We start from the raw sequence: 22,588 nt of genomic DNA, 5'->3' as shown, positions 1-22,588 counted from the left end.
GAGCAAATAGGAGCCAAGAACTCCAAAATATCCAGCTCTAGATTCACTGTATCCAGGCACGAAGCCAAAAACTCTTATGGCTTCTTGCTTCTCCACTAAAATGATCTTGTCCAAACCTCTCCTGAAAACTTGAGATCCAATTACCTTTGAGATAGCTCTCAAAGCCATCATTGGTAGACTTAGAGAGCTTGACAATCTACTATGATATATTATAATTGTTTGATTGTTTAAGTTTCCAATATAATGGCCAAGGCTTTGATTTTTCCCAAGCTTCATTGGCCTAGAGCCCTTGGCCCTTCCAAGAAATTTGTTCGGATCTTCAATCTCAATCTACACAATAAACCACAACAGTATAAGTTATAGATATTTATCTATAATGCATAATAAAGTCTAACATAAACTCAATGGGTAACTTCAAATTATATTTCATATCTTAGGGTGTTCGTCTTCTTCGAGAAGACTATCATCATAAAGATTTATTGAACTCTTGGGTTTCTCATCTGATGGAGACTTCAATCTCTCTTCATACCCTACATCATCAATACAAAGTCTCTTCTGGACCTGCAAGAACTCTTCTTTTGTAGGTAGCCCCCCCTTTTCGTATTCTACGATTTGATTAATACATGTATGTAAGGCTATATAGCTGTCTTGGAAATTCTCTCCCTCAACATCAAGACTTGCTAGTGGTTCTTATTCATAACCTATAAAATTCATGTCATTTTGGCCCCAACCTGCAAGGATTGCTAAGCAATAATCTTCTCTAAGATCAAAAAGATGTTGAATATCATTTAGCAACACATATCTCTTCTTGTTGATAAGATAAGTGGGAAATGTTGGAACACATGCAAGAGGACCTTCTTCATCAACCTGTGCACTTGGCTCGATCTTCTTTTCTTCCACCATTGTAATATTGTTACTCTTAAACAAACCTATATCAAAACCTTGGACAAGTTGATTCTCAATATCTTCTTGGAACATCTTCTCCTTCTCTTCGACCTCCTTATCCATACTTGCAATATCCTCTAGCTTTCTCTGTTGGCCTACATTTGGAGAAGAATTTTCCATGTACTGAAGATACACAATAAATCCAACATCCTTGTGGGTCAGAAGGCATTGGTGTTGATACATGTGGAAAGGGCAACATGTTTCTCTCTTCCTGATTTCCTCATCAATGAGCTTGAACCTGCCTAGCAAAGTTGATCTGGCTGTATTGGTGGCTCCCATGACATCACTATAATGAACAAATCCATTGACTTCTAAACCTTGTACATGTCTATCATAAAAATATATGTACTCCTTAAGTTTATCTTCAAGTTCCTCCAATAACTCTTTCAAATCAAAAGAAACATTGAAAATTTCCCTGATATAGCTAAACTTGGAAGATTTTCCAGTTGTGTGTAAGAAATCAAAGAGCCTATCAGAAGTCTCCATTAGCTCCTCCTCATCCATTCCTTCCAAAGATAGCTTTCTCTTTGTTATCTTGACCAACAAAAGATTTATCCCTGCAAACAAAGCAGAATGGAAACAATGTCCAATCAAACGCGATAGAACCATGGAAAGAGACCCCAAAATTGTGTTTCACAAGACAAAAGATCGAAAAAGGAGAAAAAAATTTATGTGACCGGTGAGATGCGAAAACAGGTGTCCAGAGGCCAAAGCTGGTGAAGAACTCGCATTTCACCAGACACTACTTGAAAACAAGCGTTATTTCAACATTTTACCAGTGAAACGCGACAGTTAGCAAGACATCACTAACCAGAGACATTATTTCGCGTTTCATCGATCAATAGATGCAGAACAAGAAGAGAAACATGAACTATGAATTAATTCTATTAAAACACAGAAATTTATGATAAAATCCTTTTTAGAAGTGCTATGCTCCTTTTGAAAGACACAAAGCACATGGCATCTGTGATTTTTCAAGTGTTATTAAAAATTATTTCTATACTAATCAATGAAATTTTGTTCAGATACTTGTAATAATAAAATTTTGTTACCTATCAGAAATTGTTGAAGTGCTCTTCAAACAGGAAGCAAGGACCTTGAAGGCAAATTGAAGTAAAATTTCAGGAGAAAGAAAGACAATATAAGATGATTTGGAAAACCTTTTATATTGATTGTCAAATGTGTGTTGATAGTTCCAATGAAAAAGTTAACGTAATGATGGCAAAATAAAGGCGACCGCAAATTTTGAGGAAATTTCAAATATTTCGGCACGCATGAAATACCTCAGAATACGTGTGCACTTGTTCCACTTAACACACCACATGAAATATCTCAGAAGATGTTCGCACTCCCTTTTTTCGGGAATAACAGTCTCAGAATACATCGCACGTGTTCCACTTAACACACCGCCAAGTAATGCATGCACCATCAATTTTTAGGAAAGTCCCCCAATAAAGGGAAACAACGGCCAAATTTGTTTCACATTTTTGTGGTCATGCAACACATTTTCGTGGTCATGCAGCAGGGTCTTCGAGCTATGGTTGTGAAGAATGTATTCGCATTTCACCAGAGTTATTCACAAAATTGGTTTTAAATGGATTTTTTCTAGCAAAGCGTGAGACAAGGTATGGTTTTCTGCATTTTTCCTTTGACTCGCGTTTGAAAAGTTCATGTCTATGATATAATCTGGTGGTACAATAAATAATTATTTTTCCCTAATGTTTTATAACATTGCTTCTATGGATTTAATGGTGTAGAGATTGTAGGTAATTGTTATGGTATTCCTTAGGTTAATGTTTTGTTTTCCTTAGTTTTGTTGATTGTTTTGCTATTTATGTGTTGTCTGGTGAAACGCGAAAATAACATGCTGCAAGGAGGTCTCTCTTCTGAAACTCACGTTTCACTAGACAAGAAATAACATGTCTTTTTTTGGCAGATGGTTAGGACTAAAGCAATAGCAAGGAAGGAGAATATTGATCCTAGGGGTTTAGCATCAAAGATTCATCAATCTTCAAAGCCTTAGAAGCTCTCTAGAAATTCAAAGCCAAAGAGAAAGTTATCTCAAAATTTCAGGTGCCTAAGGGAGATTAGGAAGGCAATAACGGCTCTTAACAATGCAATTCCAAAGCTATCTTTTCAAAGGCTTGTCAGTGAGATTTGTGACAAACATAGTTTCGATAGTTTCAGATGGACAAGAACAGTCCTTAATTGTATATAGGAAGCCATAGAGGATTTTTTAGTTGAGTTTTTTCAAGATGCCTATATTTGTGCTGCTTATGCTCATAGGCTCACACTCATGGACAAGGACATGGTAATTCTTAGGAGGCTAAGATATAGATTTTCAAAGGTCCTTGAGCCAGTTCACCTCAGTGATGAGAGGACATTTAATATCCTTAATGTACCCCCATCTACTAGAAGAAAGAAAGAAGATTTTGGTCCCAAGGTTGAGGATGTCACCCATGAGAGGGATTCAAGGCAACATGAAAAAGAGGAGAAAGCTAAAGAGGAACATGCAGATAAATGGAGAGAGTATAGGAGGCAAAGGGTTGAAGAAAGGGAAGCAAAGAAACTAGAGCCCTTTGAAAATGAGCTGGCCACCCTTCTTGAAGCAGCTAATCCAAAAGGATTCAATGTGTTTTGTTTCTTACCTGGTGACTTAGGCAAAAGAGCTGAGATTGTCTCCTTTAATGCTGCCTATGTCCAGATTGTAAAATATTACACGGTGCAGCGAACAGAATCTGAGAAAGAGATAGAGAGTACACAACAGATAAGAGGAGAATCAGTAAATTCTTTAACTTCAAACAACTGATACAAAGATGGCTCTGTCCACCCGTGCGCTTCCACTGTGTGAAGCTTAGATGGCGATCTAGACAGAAGATAGGTGAAGAGCTTAAGGCTAGCTGGAACAACAACTCTGACTGGGTGAAAGATGAGTGAGAGATGGCTGCGAAGGGGTTTAGCTTTTATAGCCCGCGAAGGTCGTTAGGTCGGCCGACCTACCATATGAGCCTCCACTAGTCGGTTAGGGAATATTCCAAGGAATATTCCCTTTACCATCGGGTTGGGGGCGCTGCCCTCGGACCCCCGCCAGGGGGGCCGCTGGCCCCCTTGGGATCCCCCAGCCAGGGGCCGCTTCCGCGGCCCCTGGACCCCACAATAGGGGCCCCTTTTAACTCCCTTACCACGCAACTCAATGCAATGTGCCTCGAGTTGCTACCAACTTAACCTCTCCGTCTAATCCAAAGATTAGACCCACAATGGCCACCTTTTTGCCATCCGATCACATAGACCTCATCTGATATACAAGTCAGGACTCCACCAATGTCCGGGCTCACACTTGGCTTCTCCTCATAATGGGGGCCTTACAACTTTGAGTACCATGGATCATTGGTAGCACCTAATGAGGGTGGGGCATTGATCATATCTAACACAGATTCTTAAGGATAAAAGAAGAGAAATAAATGACAATATTATTCTTGCTAGCCTAAGGTATATCCACCCATAATTACTTCTACTTTTTGATATTTTTTTAACAATAAGATTTTTCTTGTTTATACTCACTATTTCTATGCCTTTTCTAGGAGTGTAATGCATGAGTTTCCTTTGAATACGCAACAAAAAATTGAGGTTCTTGATCCATCTATCTCATATTTTATGAGGAACGAGCTTGATACAAGTTTTGTTGAGTAGTGGTTGAATCTGATTGACTTTCATACTTTGGAGCTCCTTATAATTCCATATAATGAAAAGTAAGTAATTCAATATTCTATTAGAGTTTTTGAGATTTTATCCTACTATTTTGTTGAGATATGATTTCTTTCAATTCTCATTGGAGCTTGATTGCAATAGACTGTGTGGATAAGCAATGTTTTTTAATCAACTCTATGAAAGGAAGCCATGGAAATGCTAAATTGTAAGTTATATTATCCAAGGGCTCCTTGATATTTCAATTCTTTTTTTTGTAAGTACTCTAAATTTTAATATATTTTATATATAGACGTGCAAAAATATTAATTGAAGAGCTAGAGAAAAGGCTCCCTATGCCGTTTGATTTGCTTGCAACAATGCAATATAGACAAGTTGCGGCAAGTTATTATTAAAATAATTGAAACATAAGTTTATTCTATGAACTACCATCCGTAAATTTCATAGTTTTACTTTGTGTTGGTGGTTGCAGTGTCCTCATCAAGATGATAGCCATTCTTGTGGCTGGAGGGTGATTGCAAATGCTAGAAGAATGGTTAACTTTGTTTATCTTAATGATGATAAACATGTAAAGGTAATATGAAAGATGCTAACTTTAAGATAGATATTCATTGCAAATAGTCCATTGATGATAAAAATATAGTCTATTGTAAGAACAATAATGAACTAAAACTCTTTTTCCTATAAATGTGTGATAGTTTTTGAAGGATTGCTATGCATTTGAGCATGTTTGGTATGTCAGACCAAAGCTCTTAAAGTATATAATGGTCAATTGTATACAACCAACAACAGAGATTGGTGGGGATTTACACAACGAAGGAGATGCGGTGCCTATAACCGCGGAAGGTGAAGCCACAGCTTCAACACCTTTACCCACACCTTCTATACCCAAGGCATCAAAGAAAGGCAAAAGGACTCCTAGAAAGGATAGTTCTCGAAAAAAGAAATAGCTTTGCCATATCACCTTGTAAGCCTTCATATATAGAAATTTGCCCTTCAGCCCTTGTATATCTCATAGAGATGGCAGATAGACATCTGCTACAAAATTTCTACATATATTTTATATTGACAGTAAATATATATTTTCTTGAATGTCCTTGCAGTGTATATTCTTTTCTCTCCTTTTCGATATCTGCCAAAAATAAATTACAAATGCTTGTTAGTTAGGAAGTGAGATCTTGATATATATCTAAGTAGATATAATATGATGTGAAAACTTACTCGTTTCTTGTCAAGTTGGAATACAAAGGAGCAAGGTAGTTCAATGTCTTCATTTTGTAAATCCATCCTCACTTGATGTAGCGTACATGATTTTCTGATCTTTAAGTTTGCAATAATATCCTCGTTGAACCAAATATCAAGATCCACTATAGGATCTTTGCTGAAATCATCAAGATTCTGGTCTAAAGCAACTAAACTACTACCAACAAAATGCCATCGACTATAGTAAAATCTAAGGATAAAATTTTAAGTAGCAATCATATATTTACAAGCTATAGAGTCTTGATCTATCTTTATACATATAATTTTTCCTTCTGTCCTTGTATCCCATCCTTCATCAACAAATTGTATCACATGATCATATGTTAGTCTCTTCACTAAAAGCATGGTTTTTGTTATTTTTATCTCCATATTAGAGAAGAAATCAATAAATATATTAATAGGCATAAACAAAGTAACTTTACTTAGCCTACTTGAGATATTAGATTTTAATGCTTTCTGGATCTCAGAAAATATCTTACATCTATAGCCCTCACTAGTAGCTAGACTTGGCAAAGGTCACTCAAAGCTTGAAAAATCTGGCAAAGGAAGGAGGTTTATTGATCTCCATTGACAACACCGCATAGGAATAACATAAGAATGGTCATAAAAGAATATTCCATTCTCTGCAAGCTCTATCTTCTTTCTGCCTCTATACAATTCTTCTCCAATTGAACCATGTATAACATCAATAACATCACAATAGACTCCACTGGTTGCCATTCCTCAAGATTAGAGGGATAGACATCTACAAGACAAACAAATATTATACAGCAGTGTGACAAACCATTATCTATGGACTGATTACCTTGGAATTGAAAATAGGGCTAAAATTTGATTGTGATTTGCAAGAGTTGATAACGCATCAGATTTTAACTTTGCATGGACTCATGATTGGCTTGTGGTTTGTCTTGGCACTTTGAATCTTCAACCTGAGAGAGAGAGAGAGAGAGAGAGAGAGAGAGAGAGAGAGATTAGTAGAGAGAGACAGAGAGAGAGAGAGAGGAGAGGAGAGAGTCGGCGAAGTGATGGCGGATCTAGTTCGCCCTGACCACGTGACGTGCTTCCTGCGTTGTGGGAGACCTCAGACCTGCGCGCGGTTCATTCTGCCTTGAGGTCAACATCGTGCCCTCGACTTTTCGCCCTGCTAACCTGTCTAAACACGCGCCTATTGACCTGCTCGCTTCCGCCAGACATTCGCGAGTAGTAGGGCACAGAGCAAGAACACGACGAATCGTTCAGTTCAACGAGCAGACGGGGTGACGCTTGGGCTATGGATGGTGGAGACGACGCAAGCATCCAGGAGAAGAAACATTTGACATGGCATTCAGTCCAGTCGGCAAACAAGTGTCCACAGGACAGTTTGACAGGCCACAGTTTTTGCAGAAACATGTATACTTCATCCGTTGTCCCGTCAGCCATCTGCACTGCGTTTGCTGCCCGTGGGTGCCTACAATGTGCATCTTGATGTGCCGAGAGAGAGAAAGAGAGACATAACCTGGGAGCATGCATGTGCAACCCTACACAGATCAAAGAGCTGACCTGCCCCTGTACATATATAGAGAGAGAGAGAGAGTTACAGAGGTGCAGATTTCTAACATAGCAGACAGAGATCTGTGATACAACAGACACAGAGAGAGAGAGAGAGAGAGGCCTGTGCTGTTTCTATCTTCCGTGAGCTCCTGGCTCAGCATCTAACCTGCATAAGTAGTGATATAATATGGCTGGTCTGGATATGGCCTTTCTCAACCAAATGGTGGCAGCCCCTTGGTCCGGATTCTGATACAGAGGAACCAGAGGATATGGTTCCTTGTACAGAGGAGATTCCCCCTAGTCCTGACTTCCAGCGTGCGGGCAAACGCACCAAATATACTTTGGAAGAGACAATGGATCATCAGGAAGGTTCTTATGCGCAGGTTGCTTCTGATTCTGTGGATTCTTAGGATGTTGATTGGGAGCATTTGTTGGAGTTTGCCAACACTCTACTTGGCAATTATGTTCAACATAATCATGAAACATTTTCTGACTCTGGAATTGAAGATGTTTCGGAAGCCACTGTGGACCCGAAAAATGTCTTGCGCTCATTCTCGGTGTTTTATGAACGTGCTGTTATACTCTTCTTCACTGGTAGGATTCCAATGCTTTCCTATATTTGCCAGTGGGGTTGCAAAGTCTACTACAAGGGGAGTGTGTTGAAGAGATTTTTGTTGGGCCCCGAGGCTTTTATGAGGTGCTGTTGAAATCCAAGAAGCATCATGCCGATCTGCTAACTAAACTACCATTGTTCTTTGATCACCGTTTGGTCCATGTTGTGCCATGGCGCCCAATGGCAGATTTTCAGCACTTGCTTCAACATGAATGCCCGATGTGGGTTGAGATGGAAAACTGTCCGGCTGTCTATTGGCCACTGTTAAAGGATGCCATAGCCGTTGTGGGCACTATTTTGGTCCCCCCAAGCCTAAGGGCCACGAATCGTAACCATTTGTATATGTTATGGGACACTACCCGGAAAAGGCCTGCTTGATTACGTCTTAACTGCTCTGGCATGCATCCTTTGCACTTTCGTCTGAAATGGGATAACTTTGTAGGCCATTGTTTTTCGTGTGGAAAATTGGGGCATTTTATGGCCGAATGTCCAGCAAAGAAATCGACTTCAAATGCGGAGCATGTTTTGCCTCCCAGGGAAGATATGGTGCTTGATGCTCTGTCGCAGGATGTGACCCAGCCCCCTAAATTTTTGGATAAAGGCAAACAACATGTTTCGGGCTTGGATTCCCGTGACAATGATTGGGTAGATGTACGTTCCAAAAAAGGTAAAAGGTTTGATGTTGGCATGGCGGATACTGTGCCTAATGCTTCACAAGATTCCTTGCGTACTTATACGCGCAGGAAAGACATGTTGTTGTCAGAGCACCCTTCTCATGCTATGGTTTCTTCTGTTCCTTGCAATCAATCCACTAGGAAAGTATATGCGAATGGTCCGAAGGGCCCACCTACTAAGTTGGCTTTTGATGCTAGAGGTAATGTGATTACCCCATGGGATCGGCGTTATCCCCATTCTATCCCCAAGTCAGTGGATACACCATCTACCTCTAAATCTGCTCGTCGGAACTCTTTTGCCATGTTGGCTGATTTTTTGGATGAGGGAGTCCTTGACATTCTAGCAGAAAATGTTAAATCGAGGCAAGCGTTGCCTCGTTCCTGGAGTTTATTACATGAGAATCAGTGGGATGTCTTGTGTGCTGTTGAGCACAAGAGTCACGGCGAAGCAGGAAAAGTTGTGGATTGCCATGGCTTTCGCTTGTTTTATGCAGGGACCCATGCCATGCATTATTCTAGTGTGCTTATGATTGTACATGAGAAATATCAACCCGTTCTTATAAAAAATGATGTACATGGTTGTTTTGTGGTGATTGAAGTTTTATTTGAAGGAGAGATCTTATGGTTACTTGGGCTCTATGCTCCAAATGACCCTTTATACTACTGGGATCTTTGGAATACTTTGCAGACCTCCTTGTCACTTGGCAAACGGGGTTTCTTGATGGGGGATTTTAATATGTGTGTTGATCCTTCGTAGTCCACATCAGAGCATTCGGTGATGGATACTTCGGAAAGCCGTGTGTGGAATGCATTTGCTCTTGCCATACTTAAGCAAGATCTCTGGTCATGGCTACATCCTTCTTCTACAGGGTTTACTTTTCATTCTGCACAGTATACATCTACATGGTCGTGGTTGCACCGCATGTACATCATACATGATGATGCTTTTCTTCCTGAGATGCTGGAAATGAAAGTGTTGCGGCAATACACCTTGTCAGACCATTTTCCTCTACAGCTTGAGATGCTTGCACAACCCATTGCAGCTTTTAAGCAATTTCTGGATAAACTCCCTTTGCGTTTCAACTCGTCTTATTTGAAGCATTCAATCTTTCACAATGTCGTATTGTTGCGCATTCGAGGTGTGAAATCCACCTAAAAGTTGTATGTGGGGTTTGATACTTTGTGCATATTTAGTTGTTGTGATTATACTTTTGTTCTACGTGGAAGAGGGTTTGGAGCAAGAGGAATTAATCAATAATGCTCTGGTTGACATGTATGTCAAATGTAGAAGTTTAAATGAAGCGCATAAAGTCTTCAAGGGCTTGCTGGAAAGAAATTAAGTGTCATGGAATGCTTTAATGTCAGGATATATTCAAAATGGGTTCAGTCTCACTACCTTGGATCTCTTTAGGGACATGCAATAGGAGGATGTGGTTCCAACTAGAGTTACTTTTCTATGCACCTTGAAAGCTTGTGGTAGCATAGGAGCCTTGCACTCAGGCCAATCTTTACATTGTGAGATATCAAAAATGGGATTTGAAAGAGAATTTATTGTGGGAAATTCTCTGATAAATATGTATAGCAAATGTGGTTCCCTTGTAGAGGCTCACAGGGTGTTTGATAAGCAGCCGCTTCGAGATACAGTTTCATGGAAGGCTTTGGTTGCAGCACATGCTAAACACGGACTTAGTGAGGAAGTCTTGATTTGCTTCAAGCGGATATAGCTGGAAGGTGTGTTTGTGGATACCAGCACATTCATTCTCTGCTTAAAAGCTTGTGGCACAGAAGGAGATTTAGAAACAGGGCATAGCATACATTCTGAGATAACTAGGAGAGGACTTGAGAAAGAGCTATACATGGGGAGTACAATGGTGGACATGTATGGGAAATGCTACTCTCTTGCAGAAGCAGTCCAAGTGTTTGATGGGCTGCCAGTTCACAATGTAGTCTCATGGACTGCATTAATTGCCGGATATACTGAGCAGGGGCTTACTGAAGAAGCTCTGAACTGTCTCACACAAGTGCAGGCTGAAGGAGTGTCTGCAGATGCTGTTATATTTGGTCTTTTCTTGAAAGCATGTGGTACCACAGGCAATAGAGAAAGGGGCTGCTTTCCTGGTGGAGAGAAAAGCCAAATTGGGGGGGTCGCTTTATTAGTGAAGGCGAAAGAGGAGCCGCTAAAAAAAAACGAAGGAGGATGTCGTCGATGGGGAAGGGAAGTTTTCTCTGGGGGCGCAGAAAATTTCTCATTGGTGACTGTAAGTTTTTTTCTCCGTGATCGAAAAGGTGATTAAGGGGAAGAGGAGAAAAAGCAAGGTTAAAAAAACAGGCGAAGAAAGGAAAAAGCATCGTTTGGACTGAGGAGGAGGCACAATATTACAGAAATCATCGAATTCTGTATGTTGGCCCACTGATGTTGGATTTAGTAATGGTAAAGAGTACGACAGACATTGCGATCTCTCTGGAGACAGACACCAGTGTTTGAATCGAGTGCCGCAAAATTACAGAATTCCATTGCAATGGCCTGCCTCTAAAAATGCTCTGGGAAAACGGAAGAGGATGTCGTTGATTGGGGAGGAAGCTTGGGCTGCACAGGCTGATAGGTATGCAAAATTGAGACTGCTGGAGTTGATTCTGTGAAAGCAGAGAATGGACCAGCAGCATCTGCTGCAACAGAGTTACCAGCTCTATCGTCCCTCCCTAAGATTGCTCCATCTGAGCATAATCTCAGGTATGCTGGTGTATTTGGCAACTTTCAAAAGCTAATTGAGGAGAAAAAAAATGGGAGGACGGCCGGAATTTTGCCACCAACTTCCCCAGAAAACATGTTAGCAAGGCAAGGCACAAATGAAATCTTTTTTTGATGTGTCCTATGGGCATTGGCTTCTGAGGATGTAAACCATGTGTTACGGGCCTATGGGCTAGAGCTGATTTTCTAAAGTCGTTTCGTAATACTACATGGCATCATCATAGATCATCATGACTTCATACTAGATTCTGTATATCTGTACATACCTGCCCAACATGGACATAATCTAGTATTGAAGTTATCTAGATTCTTTAATCATGGAGTATGTGTGATATGTAACAGGTAACCCTTCGTCTGTCAGAACTGGTTATCTGAGTTGTGCATGATTCTTTGACAATCCTGTGTCATCTGCTATCAAGTATACCTCAGACTTTCACAGGTCACAATGCCTACTATTCGAAAGCAAACAGCAAACAACAAAGAATAAACTTTCCTCGCCACTGAGATTGATGATGGGACATTTCTTCACATGTCAAAAGAAGCAACCACTAGTTGAGATGTGACGTCTAAAGAGTGCAGAGGTAAGAGGAAATGCATTAGTAAATATTGACCAGACAAAGACTCTACATTTGAAGGGAGGTTTATAGAAACAGCCCATCATAACAACATATTGCTACCTACTCATCCTATTCTGCTTGGATTAGCCCTGAAAACTTGATGTTGAGCTCACTGTAAAAGAGAGGAATCTATTTTCAGTGGACTACAAGAATGTTATTGGTGCACTCTACCTGTATGACATGCTGAAGCCTAAGCAGAATTTATTGATTGAGTTCTGGAATTGTTGTATGACTATTAAAAATATATGACTCAGAGTTGAATGCTAGAACCAGTTTGATGATGAGTTTAATCTCTGACATTGGATTATTCATTTGATTGATCTTCCATCTTGACATATATCAAGGTATTCTAAAGATGCAACTTTGCTTTCACAAACCCTTCAACATCTTTGGTGAACCCGACGTGAAAGCATCGCAGAAATTTCAGGATGGGAGATACTTCAGCATCTATTTCAGCCCTTCTACAATTCGAGCTGCATCTTCTACTTCAGCTCCATCAATGACTACTGCATCAAGTACTTCAACAGATGATCTAAAGTAGATTTTTGCAAAATATGTCCATGTATATGCAGCTTCAAAATCAACAGACACAATTGTATATGCAGCAACAGCACTAATTGCATCAACAGCAGTTGTCTCAGCAAAGGCAACTATATTCGGAGCAGGAGAATGGAAACAGCGCGACTAAGGCGATTGAAGCAGTTGAGAATGAGAAGAAGATATTTGATGGCCGTAATGTTTCAGCATATTTGAAGACATATGAGATCAAGATGGGGTTTTTTGGAGTTCCAGCTGGGACTTATGAGTTAGTACTTCCTTCGTCTTGTCACACCTGCCTTGAGGGCAAAAGTGACTGATCTTTTTATTCAAAATTCACATTGGCAAGATTTTAAGAAGGCCGTGAAAGAAGAGTATTTCCTTGAGGACTTTGGGATAGCTACACGACGGTCATTCTGAGAGTGGGTCTACATGCCAAACAAAGGTTTAGCTGCTTCAGAGTTGATTCGAGAATTTGAAGAGAGGTATAGTCAGCTTGATGCCATTGAACAAGGAGCATTGGATGTTGAGAAAGTTGAGCTTTTCTTGCAAGCTGCAGATCCTGCTCTTCAGGAAGAATTGGGAGAGCTTCTTGAGGATCGCATGAAGCCTATGGGTCTTAAAACAGATTGGCAGGATGCCCAGGATGCAGTCTCGACTTTGACCAAGAGGAGGATATGGAAGACCCGCTTACAGAATGGTTCTATGACACCGACACCATCTTCTGCTCCTATGCCTGCTTCTATCCCTATTATTTCTTCTCCTCCTCAGCCAGTTTCTTGGCCTATGCTTGTGCCTACTGTTTCTACTCCTCCTATTCCTCCTGTTCCACGACCGATGCCTACACCTTCTGTTCCAAAACCATCCACTCCATCGGTGCCTACCTCTCTTGATGACATAATCAAAGGCATAACGGATTTGACACTGGAGTCAGTTAAAACGGAGTTGGTGGGAAAGTTGAAAGAGCAGTTTGCTTCAATTGCGCCTACTACTTCTTCTAGTGCTCCTACTGCACCTAGGAGTGCTCCTAGTGCACCTAGGAGAGATCAGAGATGTATTTGGTGTGATAGTACGGACCATCAGCATTGCAAGGATTGTGAATCTTTTCAGGATGCAAGGAGGAAGAATTTGGTATTTTGGGGACAAGATGGTAAGATTTGGTTGACTGAAACAGGAGCTCCGCTTGCTACCAACTTTGGGAAAGGCGGAATGAAGAAGTTAGTGGATGACATGGCTGCGCGTACTTCTTATGTGACAGCTAGAGGAGATGCTTCTACTTATGGAGTCCAGATTGAGAAGGGATCAGATAATCAGTCATCACTATGGACTTATGCTATGGAGACTGCAAACAAGGGAAAAATTCAGCAAACTGTTTTGACTAGTGCAGGCTCTAGCATCAGATCGGAGACAGGTTGGGATTCGCCTGTTGACAGGTACTCTATTTATGCTTATTTGGCTAAGTCTCAGGGAGCAGATGTACTTGTTGAGGAGAAGCGTAAGAGGGATGAAGAAAATCCAAGTGCATCTAAAAAGACTAGAGGGGGTGAGTTTGTTACTCCACCTACTGTAGGACCGTCTTTGAGACCAGGGCCAGATCGACAGATGGAAGATGCTCAAAAGAGAGAAAAGAGGCAAGATCCTAGAGAGAGAAAGCAACCAGGGTTTAGATTGATGTCTGATATTGAGACATTTACAGACATGAAGAAAATCTTTAATGACAAGATACTTGGCAGTGAGGTGACTTTCACTATTTCTGAGGTTTTGGGCATCTCGAAAAGAGAGTTTCAAGATCAGTTTCAGGAGGTCCTGAAGAGGAAAAGACATGCATTGCCTACTACTGATACACATGGAGTTTGGATTGGGGAGTTGAAAGAGGATGAGGATGAGGTTCTGGTTGAGAATGCTTCTGTTTTTCCGTAGATGGAGAAGAAGGTTCATTCTATGCATTATGCTGAAATTGATGAGCCTGTCTTGATACCACGTAGTCACTTTTCGCGGAGTCATTGGGCTAGGGCAACTATAGAGACGATGGTAAAATTTGGAGAGAAACAGGTGCCTTATGTTGCTTTGGTGGATCATGGTTCAGAGATTAATCTCATAGTCCGTGGAGTTTATGAGAGTAACAGATGGCCTATGGATGTAGAGCATGGGTGGCGTATGAGAGCCGCCAACAATACTGCAGGTGATTTGTATGCTACTTGTCCTAGTGTCAGGGTTTCTATTGGAGATGTAGAGGAGGATTTCCATTTCTTTGTGCAGGATTCATGCTCTTATCCCATAATTCTTGGACAGCCATTCATCACAGAGATGCGCATGGAAACAAAGGTAATGGATGATGGTTCTGCTTATGCACGAATTCGCAGTAAAGATGGCATGAGAGCAGTTCAGTTTATGACTGTGTGTGTGAACCATGTTAGAAATAGGGATACTCTCAGAGATGCACCTTTGCCCACTATGAGGGATTCGGGTTTTCATTAGGTACCGCCGTTTCGCGAGACGACAGTGGTACAGAGCAGAGGAGATTGGAGTTCTCACCTCCTGGCAGCAGTGTTTTCTCCTCCGGTTTTGTTGGGATTTCAGCAAACAGTTCGATGAGCTATCAGAAGTTTTCAAGGTTGCCTAGAGCTGCCTGGCAGTACGTATGCAGGAAGGAGAAAATTTTGAAAAATGCAGGAATTTTAGAGGATGATGAGCACATAGATGGGATATATGACAGTATGATTTGTGTAGATACGATGGAAGAGATGGAAGATATACTGAAAACTGATATGCAGAGTTGTCACAGTAATGTATTAGTGCAATCCCTGGATATGTTTTATGAAATTGCAGATTTTGTGTCACAGATTGAGTCAGAGGCTGAGATGATTCAGCAAAAAGTGTTGAGTGCTGAAGAAATTCAGCAAACAGAGTTTCCAGCTGATTATGATCAGCTTACAGAGACACAGAGGGCTGAAAACTTTCAGCCAACAAAGTTTACTGCTGAAATATTTCAGCATCCAGAGTTTAGGGTTGTTCTTATGCAGTCCATAGAGCAAAGGGCTGAGGATATTGAGCCATTCGAGTGCAGAATTGCTGATTTACAGCAAGATTTGAGTAATGCAGAAGAGTATAATGAAGCCAGGGTTGATACGAAATACAAAACTGTGGATAAGAAGGTGAAGCCGGTAGCTGTACCGCTTCCACCTGACAGTGATAAGCAAATAGAAAGGGCTGCTAAACAACCAATTTTGAGGAATCCAGAGCAATTCGAGTGCAGAATTGCTGATTTACAACAAGATTTGAGTAATGTAGAAGAGTATAATGAAGCCAGGGTTGACACGAAATACAAAACTGTGGATAAGAAGGTGAAGCCGGTAGCTGTACCGCTTCCACCTGACAATGATCAGCAAATAGAGAGGGCTGCTAAACAGCCAATTTTGAGGAATCCAGAGCAATGCTTTCAGGAGATGCTTGTGTGACATGGAAAGGGGTTTGCTTTTTTCCCGCATGAGATTGGATGTGTGAATCCTGATATTGTTGCTCTTTCGGTGATCTTTACTATTCCTCATATTCCATGGAATCTCCGACCTATTCCAGTGCCTAAGGCACACCTGCAAAAGCTGATTGATTTATTGAATGAGAAAATCAGGATGGGAATTCTTGAGCCTTCATCTGCACCATACTCAAACAGGTGGTTTATGGTTCCAAAGAAGAATGGTACTCTCTGATTTATACAGGACATGCAGCCAGTAAACAGAGTTACTATTAGGAATGTTGGTATAGGTCCAGTTGTGGATGAGTTTGCAGAAGCATTTGCTGGACATGCCATCTATTCTTTAGGTGATTTGTATTCAAGATATGATCAGTTTTAGCTGGCTTTGGAAAGCAGGGACATAACCACCATGAGAACTCCTATTGGGCTTGTCAGGATGTGTACCTTGCCTCAAGAAAGCCACTAATTCTATTGCACATATGATGAATGCCATGCATAAGGTCCTTCGAGATTACATACCTCAGCTTACTATGCCTTTCTTGGATGATGTGCCCATTAAGGGGTGTGCAAAAGAAGAGAAAAATGAGAGTCTAAATAAGCAGGGATGTAGATACTTTGTGGCTGATCATATTTCAGCTTGTGAGAAGATTTTGGCCACATTAGAAGAAGTGAACTTGACACTATTAGGGCAAAAATCTGTTTTTGGAGTGAATGAGGTGGTCATTGTTGGACATATGTGTGGGTATTATGGTAGGAAACCCTCACCTGATAAGGTGGATGCTATAGGCAAGATTGCGGAGTATTGTTCTACCACTTCAGAGGTACGGAGATTCATTGGAGCTTGTGTGTTTTATATGATTTGGATACCTCATTTTGCACACATAGCAGATTGTTTATATCAGTTGCTTCGAAAGGGGCATAAATTTTATTGGGATGAGAGCCACACTAGAGCCATGCGAAAATTGAAGAAGTTATATGCAGAATGCACCTACCCTCAGGAAAGCGGATTATAATTGCGGAAGGCCTATTGTATTGACAGTTGACACTAGTTCAATTGGCATAGGTTGGGTTGTGGGTCAAGATGATGCAGATGGAAACAGGTATGCTATTCGGTTTGGGGCGAAAGTCCTAAGCGAGAGACAGAGGACATATCCGCAAATCAAGAGGGAGTTACTGGGAATTGTTACAGCTCTCAAATGTGATAAAGAGTACTTTATTGGAGTTTAGTTGTGGTAGAGACAGATTGCTTGCCATTGATTGGTATGATTACGAGTCGCTCTACTCCGGATATAGCTATGTTGAGATGGATTGCATACATCAAGTCATTAAATCCAGAATTTAAATACATAGCAGGGAAGGATAATCCAGTGGCAGATATGTTGTCTAGAGCCAGATATGATGATGAGGAGACTTTACTTGCAGAAGAGGATGATGCAGAAATTTCAGCCGCCATGGTTGATCATGTTTGTCATGTCTATGATATTGTGGCTTTCATAGAAGAACTCTATGTTGGAGATTGGTTGCAAATTTTGGCAAGTATCTTAGTACACTAAGCAAAAGAGATGAATGGACAGATGAAGAGTTCAAGAAGATCAGAAGGAAAGCCTATGGTTATTTTCTCAAGGACGGATTTCTTTGGAAGCATCCGAAGAAAAGAGGCGGATTACCTTTGCGGGTTGTCTACAATAGAGAGACACAGTTACAGGTGATGAGGGAGTTTCATGAGAGTCCTTGGGCTGGTCATAGAGGAGTGTGGGTTACTTATGAGAAAATCAAGAAGAAATAACGGTGGAAAGGCATGTATAGAGATGTTTCTCACTTTGTAGAGACATGCAGAGATTGCCAGATGTATTCGATAGTGCGTCACCGAGATGAGCTTCATCCGACCTATCCGCTATGCATTCATTATAAGTGGGTAGTTGACTTGGTTACTATGCCTATGGGTCTATGGCAGATGAGGTATATTGTTTTGGCTAGAGAGGATCTTACCAATCATTTTGAGGGCAGATCTTTGAGAACGAAAACCACTAGTGCAGTGTGTAAGTTCTTATTTGGAAGAAATTTTCTGCAGGTATGGTTGTGTGGGTAAGATCACTGCGGATCGTGGTGAATTGGATGCAGATGAAGCTAGGGAGTTTTTCTCTCAGCTAGGAATCAAGTTGGCTCTAACCACAGCATACAATCCAGAGGGAAATGGGAAGAGTGAAAGAGGGCATCCGCCGATAGTGAAAGCATTAGCCAAAGCATGCAGAGGACGAATTAGGGAATGGCCGAGACTTCTACCATTTGCTTTGTGGGCTGATCGTACGACTCACAGTGTTACTACAGGATATATGCCCGCAGAGTTGATGTATGGTCAGAAACCTGTTATGCCGACTGAGATTTGTGCTTTGACTTGGTCAGTTTTACCTTGGCAGGAGGATTTGACGAGAGAGGAGCTCTTAGCTCTTCGGATCCGGCAGTTGGAGAGAAGACCAGAGGATATTCAGCTAGCTATTGACAGGTTGAAGGTTGCTAGACTAAGAAATAAGGACAGGTTTGACAGCAGGCATCGCTTGCGGCCTAAAGCAATAAAAGAGGGAGATTGGGTATTAGTCTTTGATAGCAGCCTTGAAAATCAGCATACTGCACTTCGGAAGATGGTGAAAAGATGGTTTGGGCCGTACATAGTCAGACATAGTCGGAAGATGGTGAAAAGATGGTTCGGGCCGTACATAGTCAGACATGTCTTTGGTAATGCAAAATATGAGCTGACAGAATTGGATGGGACAGTGCTTAGAGTGCCTATTGCTGGAAAAAGAGTCAAGATTTTCAAGAAAAGAGATGATGAAGGTTATGCATTGGAAGAACTTGCAACAGAAGAACAACGAGAAGAAACTCCAATGGAAGAGATAGATGATATGACAAATAATCTTGTTGATATATCGGAAATGCATAATGAAGAGATTGATCTGTTTGTGGATCTTGATGATAACGATCATGGGTAGTTGGCCCATCTGGAGGATGCGCAGGATTAGAGGTGGTGGATGTCGTATTGATGCGCATTCGTGGTGTGAAATCCACCTAAAAGTTGTGTGTGGGGTTTGATACTTTGTACATATTTAGTTGTTGTGATTATACTTTTGTTCTACGTGGAAGAGGGATTGGAGCAAGAGGAATTAATCAATAATGCTCTGGTTGACATGTATGTCAAATGTGGAAGTTTAAACGAAGCGCATAAAGTCTTCAAGGGCTTGCTGGAAAGAAATTAAGTGTCATGGAATGCTTTAATGTCAGGATATATTCAAAATGGGTTTAGTCTCACTGCCTTGGATCTCTTTAGGGACATGCAACAGGAGGGTGTGGTTCCAACTAGAGCTACTTTTCTATGCACCTTGAAAGCTTGTGGTAGCATAGGAGCCTTGCACTCAGGCCAATCTTTACATTGTGAGATATCAAAAATGGGATTTGAAAGAGAATTTATTGTGGGAAATTCTCTGATAAATATGTATAGCAAATGTGGTTCCCTTGCAGAGGCTCACAGGGTGTTTGATAAGCAGCCGCTTTGAGATACAGTTTCATGGAAGGCTTTGGTTGCAGCACATGCTGAACACGGGCTTAGTGAGGAAGTCTTGATTTGCTTCAAGCGGATACAGCTGGAAGGTGTGTTTGCGGATACCAGCACATTCATTCTCTGCTTAAAAGCTTGTGGCACAGAAGGAGATTTAGAAACAGGGCATAGCATGCATTCTAAGATAACTAGGAGAGGACTTGAGAAAGAGCTATACATGGGGAGTACAATGGTGGACATGTATGGGAAATGCTACTCTCTTGCAAAAGCAGTCCAAGTGTTTGATGGGCTGCCAGTTCGCAATGTAGTCTCATGGACTGCATTAATTGTCGGATATACTGAGCAGGGGCTTGCTGAAGAAGCTCTGAACTGTCTCAGACAAGTGTAGGCTGAAGGAGTGTCTGCAGATGCTGTTATGTTTGGTCTTTGCTTGAAAGCATGTGGTACCATAGGCAATAGAGAAAGGGGCCGCTTTCCTGGTGGAGAGAAAAGCCAAATTGGGGGGGTCGCTTTATTAGTGAAGGCGAAAGAGGAGCCGCTAAAAAAAAACGAAGGAGGATGTCGTCGATGGGGAAGGGAAGCTTTCTCTGGGGGCGTAGAAAATTTCTGATTGGTGGCTGTAAGTTTTTTTCTCCGTGATCGAAAAGTGATTAAGGGGAAGAGGAGAAAAAGCAAGGTAAAAAAACAGGCGAAGAAAGGAAAAAGCATCGTTTGGACTGAGGAGGAGGCACAATATTACAGAAATCATCGAATTTTGTATGTTAGCCCCGCTGATGTTGGATTTAGTAATGGTGAAAAGTACGACAGACATTGCGATCTCTCTGGAGACAGACACCAGTGTTTGAATCGAGTGCCGCAAAATTATAGAATTCCGTTGCAATGGCCTGCCTCTAAAAATAATCTAGGAAAACAGAAGAGGATGTCGTTGATTGGGGAGGAAGCTTGGGCTGCACAAGCTGATAGGTATGCAAAATTGAGACTGCTGGAGTTGATTCTGTGAAAGCAGAGAATGGACCAGCAGCATCTGTTGCAACAGAGTTACCAGCTCTATCGTCCCTCCCTAAGATTGCTCCATCTGAGCATAATCTCAGGTATGCTGGTGTATTTGGCAACTTTCGAAAGCTAATTGAGGAGAAAAAAAATGGGAGGACGGCCGGAATTTTGCCACCAACTTCCCCAGAAAACATGTTAGCAAGGCAGGGCACAGATGAAATCTTTTTTTGATGTGTCCTATGGGCATGTGTTACGGGCCTATGGGCTAGAGCTGATTTTCTAAAGTCGTTTCGTAATACTACATGGCATCATCATAGATCATCATGACTTCATACTAGATTCTGTATATCTGTACATACCTGCCCAACATGGACATAATCTAGTATTGAAGTTATCTAGATTCTTTAATCATGGAGGATGTGTGATATGTAACAGGTAACCCTTCGTCTGTCAGAACTGGTTATCTGAGTTGTGCATGATTCTTTGACAATCCTGTGTCATTTGCTATCAAGTATACCTTAGACTTTCACAGGTCAGAATGCCTACCATTTGAAAGCAAAGAGTAGACAACAAAGATTAAACTTTCCTCGCCACTGAGATTGATAATGGGACATTTCTTCACATGTCAAAAGAAGCAACCACTAGTTGAGATGTCCCGTCTAAAGAGTGCAGAGGTAAGAGGAAATGCATCAGTAAATATTGACCAGACATAGACTTTGCATTTGAAGGGAGGTTTATAGAAACAACCCATCATAACAACATATTGCCACCTACTGATCCTATTATACTTGGATTAGCCCTGAAAACTTGATGTTGAGCTCACTGTAAAAGAGAGGAATCTATTTTCAGTGGACTACAAGAATGTTATTGGTGCACTCTACCTGTATGACATGCTGAAGCCTAAGCACAATTTATTGATTGAGTTCTCGAATTGTTGTATGGCTATTAAAAATATATGACTCAGAGTTGAATGTTAGAACTAGTTTGATGATGAGTTTGATCTCTGACATTGGATTATTCATTTGATTGATCTTCCATCTTGACATATATCAAGGTCTTCTGAAGACATGACTTTGCTTTCACAAACCCTTCGACAACGATTATATGCAGCGATTGATTGATAGATTTTTATTGGACTTCCCTTCTGAGGGCAATGCTTCTTTTGAACGATTACTCTCTAATGTGCAGCGGGTTGTACGGCAATATGGGATCCATCATGCCTCTCTTTGTCGGTGGCATCGACACACAACAGAGGAATTACTGGTTTTGGTTTGTTCTCTACTGGTGGAGACTCCAGAGATGATGTATTTTTGTTGCCATTGGCTATGCGTTTTGCTGATCTCTTAAAGAGTTTGAGTTAAAATCTTATCAACAGGCCAAATTGCAAAATTTGATGGAGAATTTGCAAGATAGTGCTTGTCAGACTCATAAGTTCTTTTGTGCTCTTCATGCATCTCCCGCTCGAGAGAATATGACTGGACTCCAGGATGCAGAAGATCAAATGGTCACTGATCCTCAGACTATTGTGAATATGTGTAGGAATTATTTACTAGACCTTCTTGGTTGTACTCTTTCACCTTCTGACCAAACTACTCATGCTCGCTCAGTTTTCTATGATTTGGTCTACAATCAAGTTCCACATGACATGCAAACTACTTTGGAGACAGATATTTGTGGGGTGGAGGTTATGGATGTTTTGTTACACTTGCCCAAGGATAAAATTCCCGGTTGGGATGGTCTCACTAATGAATTCTTTGAGGTTTTTGCTACCAGTCTGGTGAAACTATTGACAGCTATGTTTCAGCAGGTTTGGGAAACAGGGTTCATGCCTTCCTCATGGAAAGAAGGACTTATCAAACTGCTTCCAAAACTTCCTTCTCCGTCTATGTTGAAACATTGGCAACCAATTTCTTTGATGGGTTCTATGTATAAAATCTTTT

At 41.1% G+C, this 22,588-nt stretch overlaps 1 protein-coding gene across 1 annotated transcript in view; it reads left to right on the top strand.

Moving 5' to 3' along the window:
- Positions 1-20,043, top strand: part of LOC148014542 (pentatricopeptide repeat-containing protein At4g18520, chloroplastic-like) — a 41,361-nt gene extending 21,318 nt beyond the window's left edge. Inside the window, exons 3-6 of the mRNA XM_087666566.1 lie at positions 10,333-10,419; positions 10,516-11,016; positions 11,377-11,571; positions 19,661-20,043. Coding sequence (XP_087522692.1) covers positions 10,333-10,419; positions 10,516-11,016; positions 11,377-11,571; positions 19,661-20,043 — 1,166 coding nt within the window. The remainder of the gene's footprint in view (positions 1-10,332; positions 10,420-10,515; positions 11,017-11,376; positions 11,572-19,660) is intronic.
- Positions 20,044-22,588: the final 2,545 nt, after the last annotated feature.

The sequence above is a fragment of the Lygodium microphyllum genome, chromosome 25 (assembly GCF_053477565.2).
Source record: "Lygodium microphyllum isolate KBCC chromosome 25, Lygodium_microphyllum_v1.1.10, whole genome shotgun sequence".
Lineage (NCBI taxonomy): Eukaryota > Viridiplantae > Streptophyta > Polypodiopsida > Schizaeales > Lygodiaceae > Lygodium > Lygodium microphyllum.
This window is presented reverse-complemented; position numbering and strand designations above follow the sequence as displayed.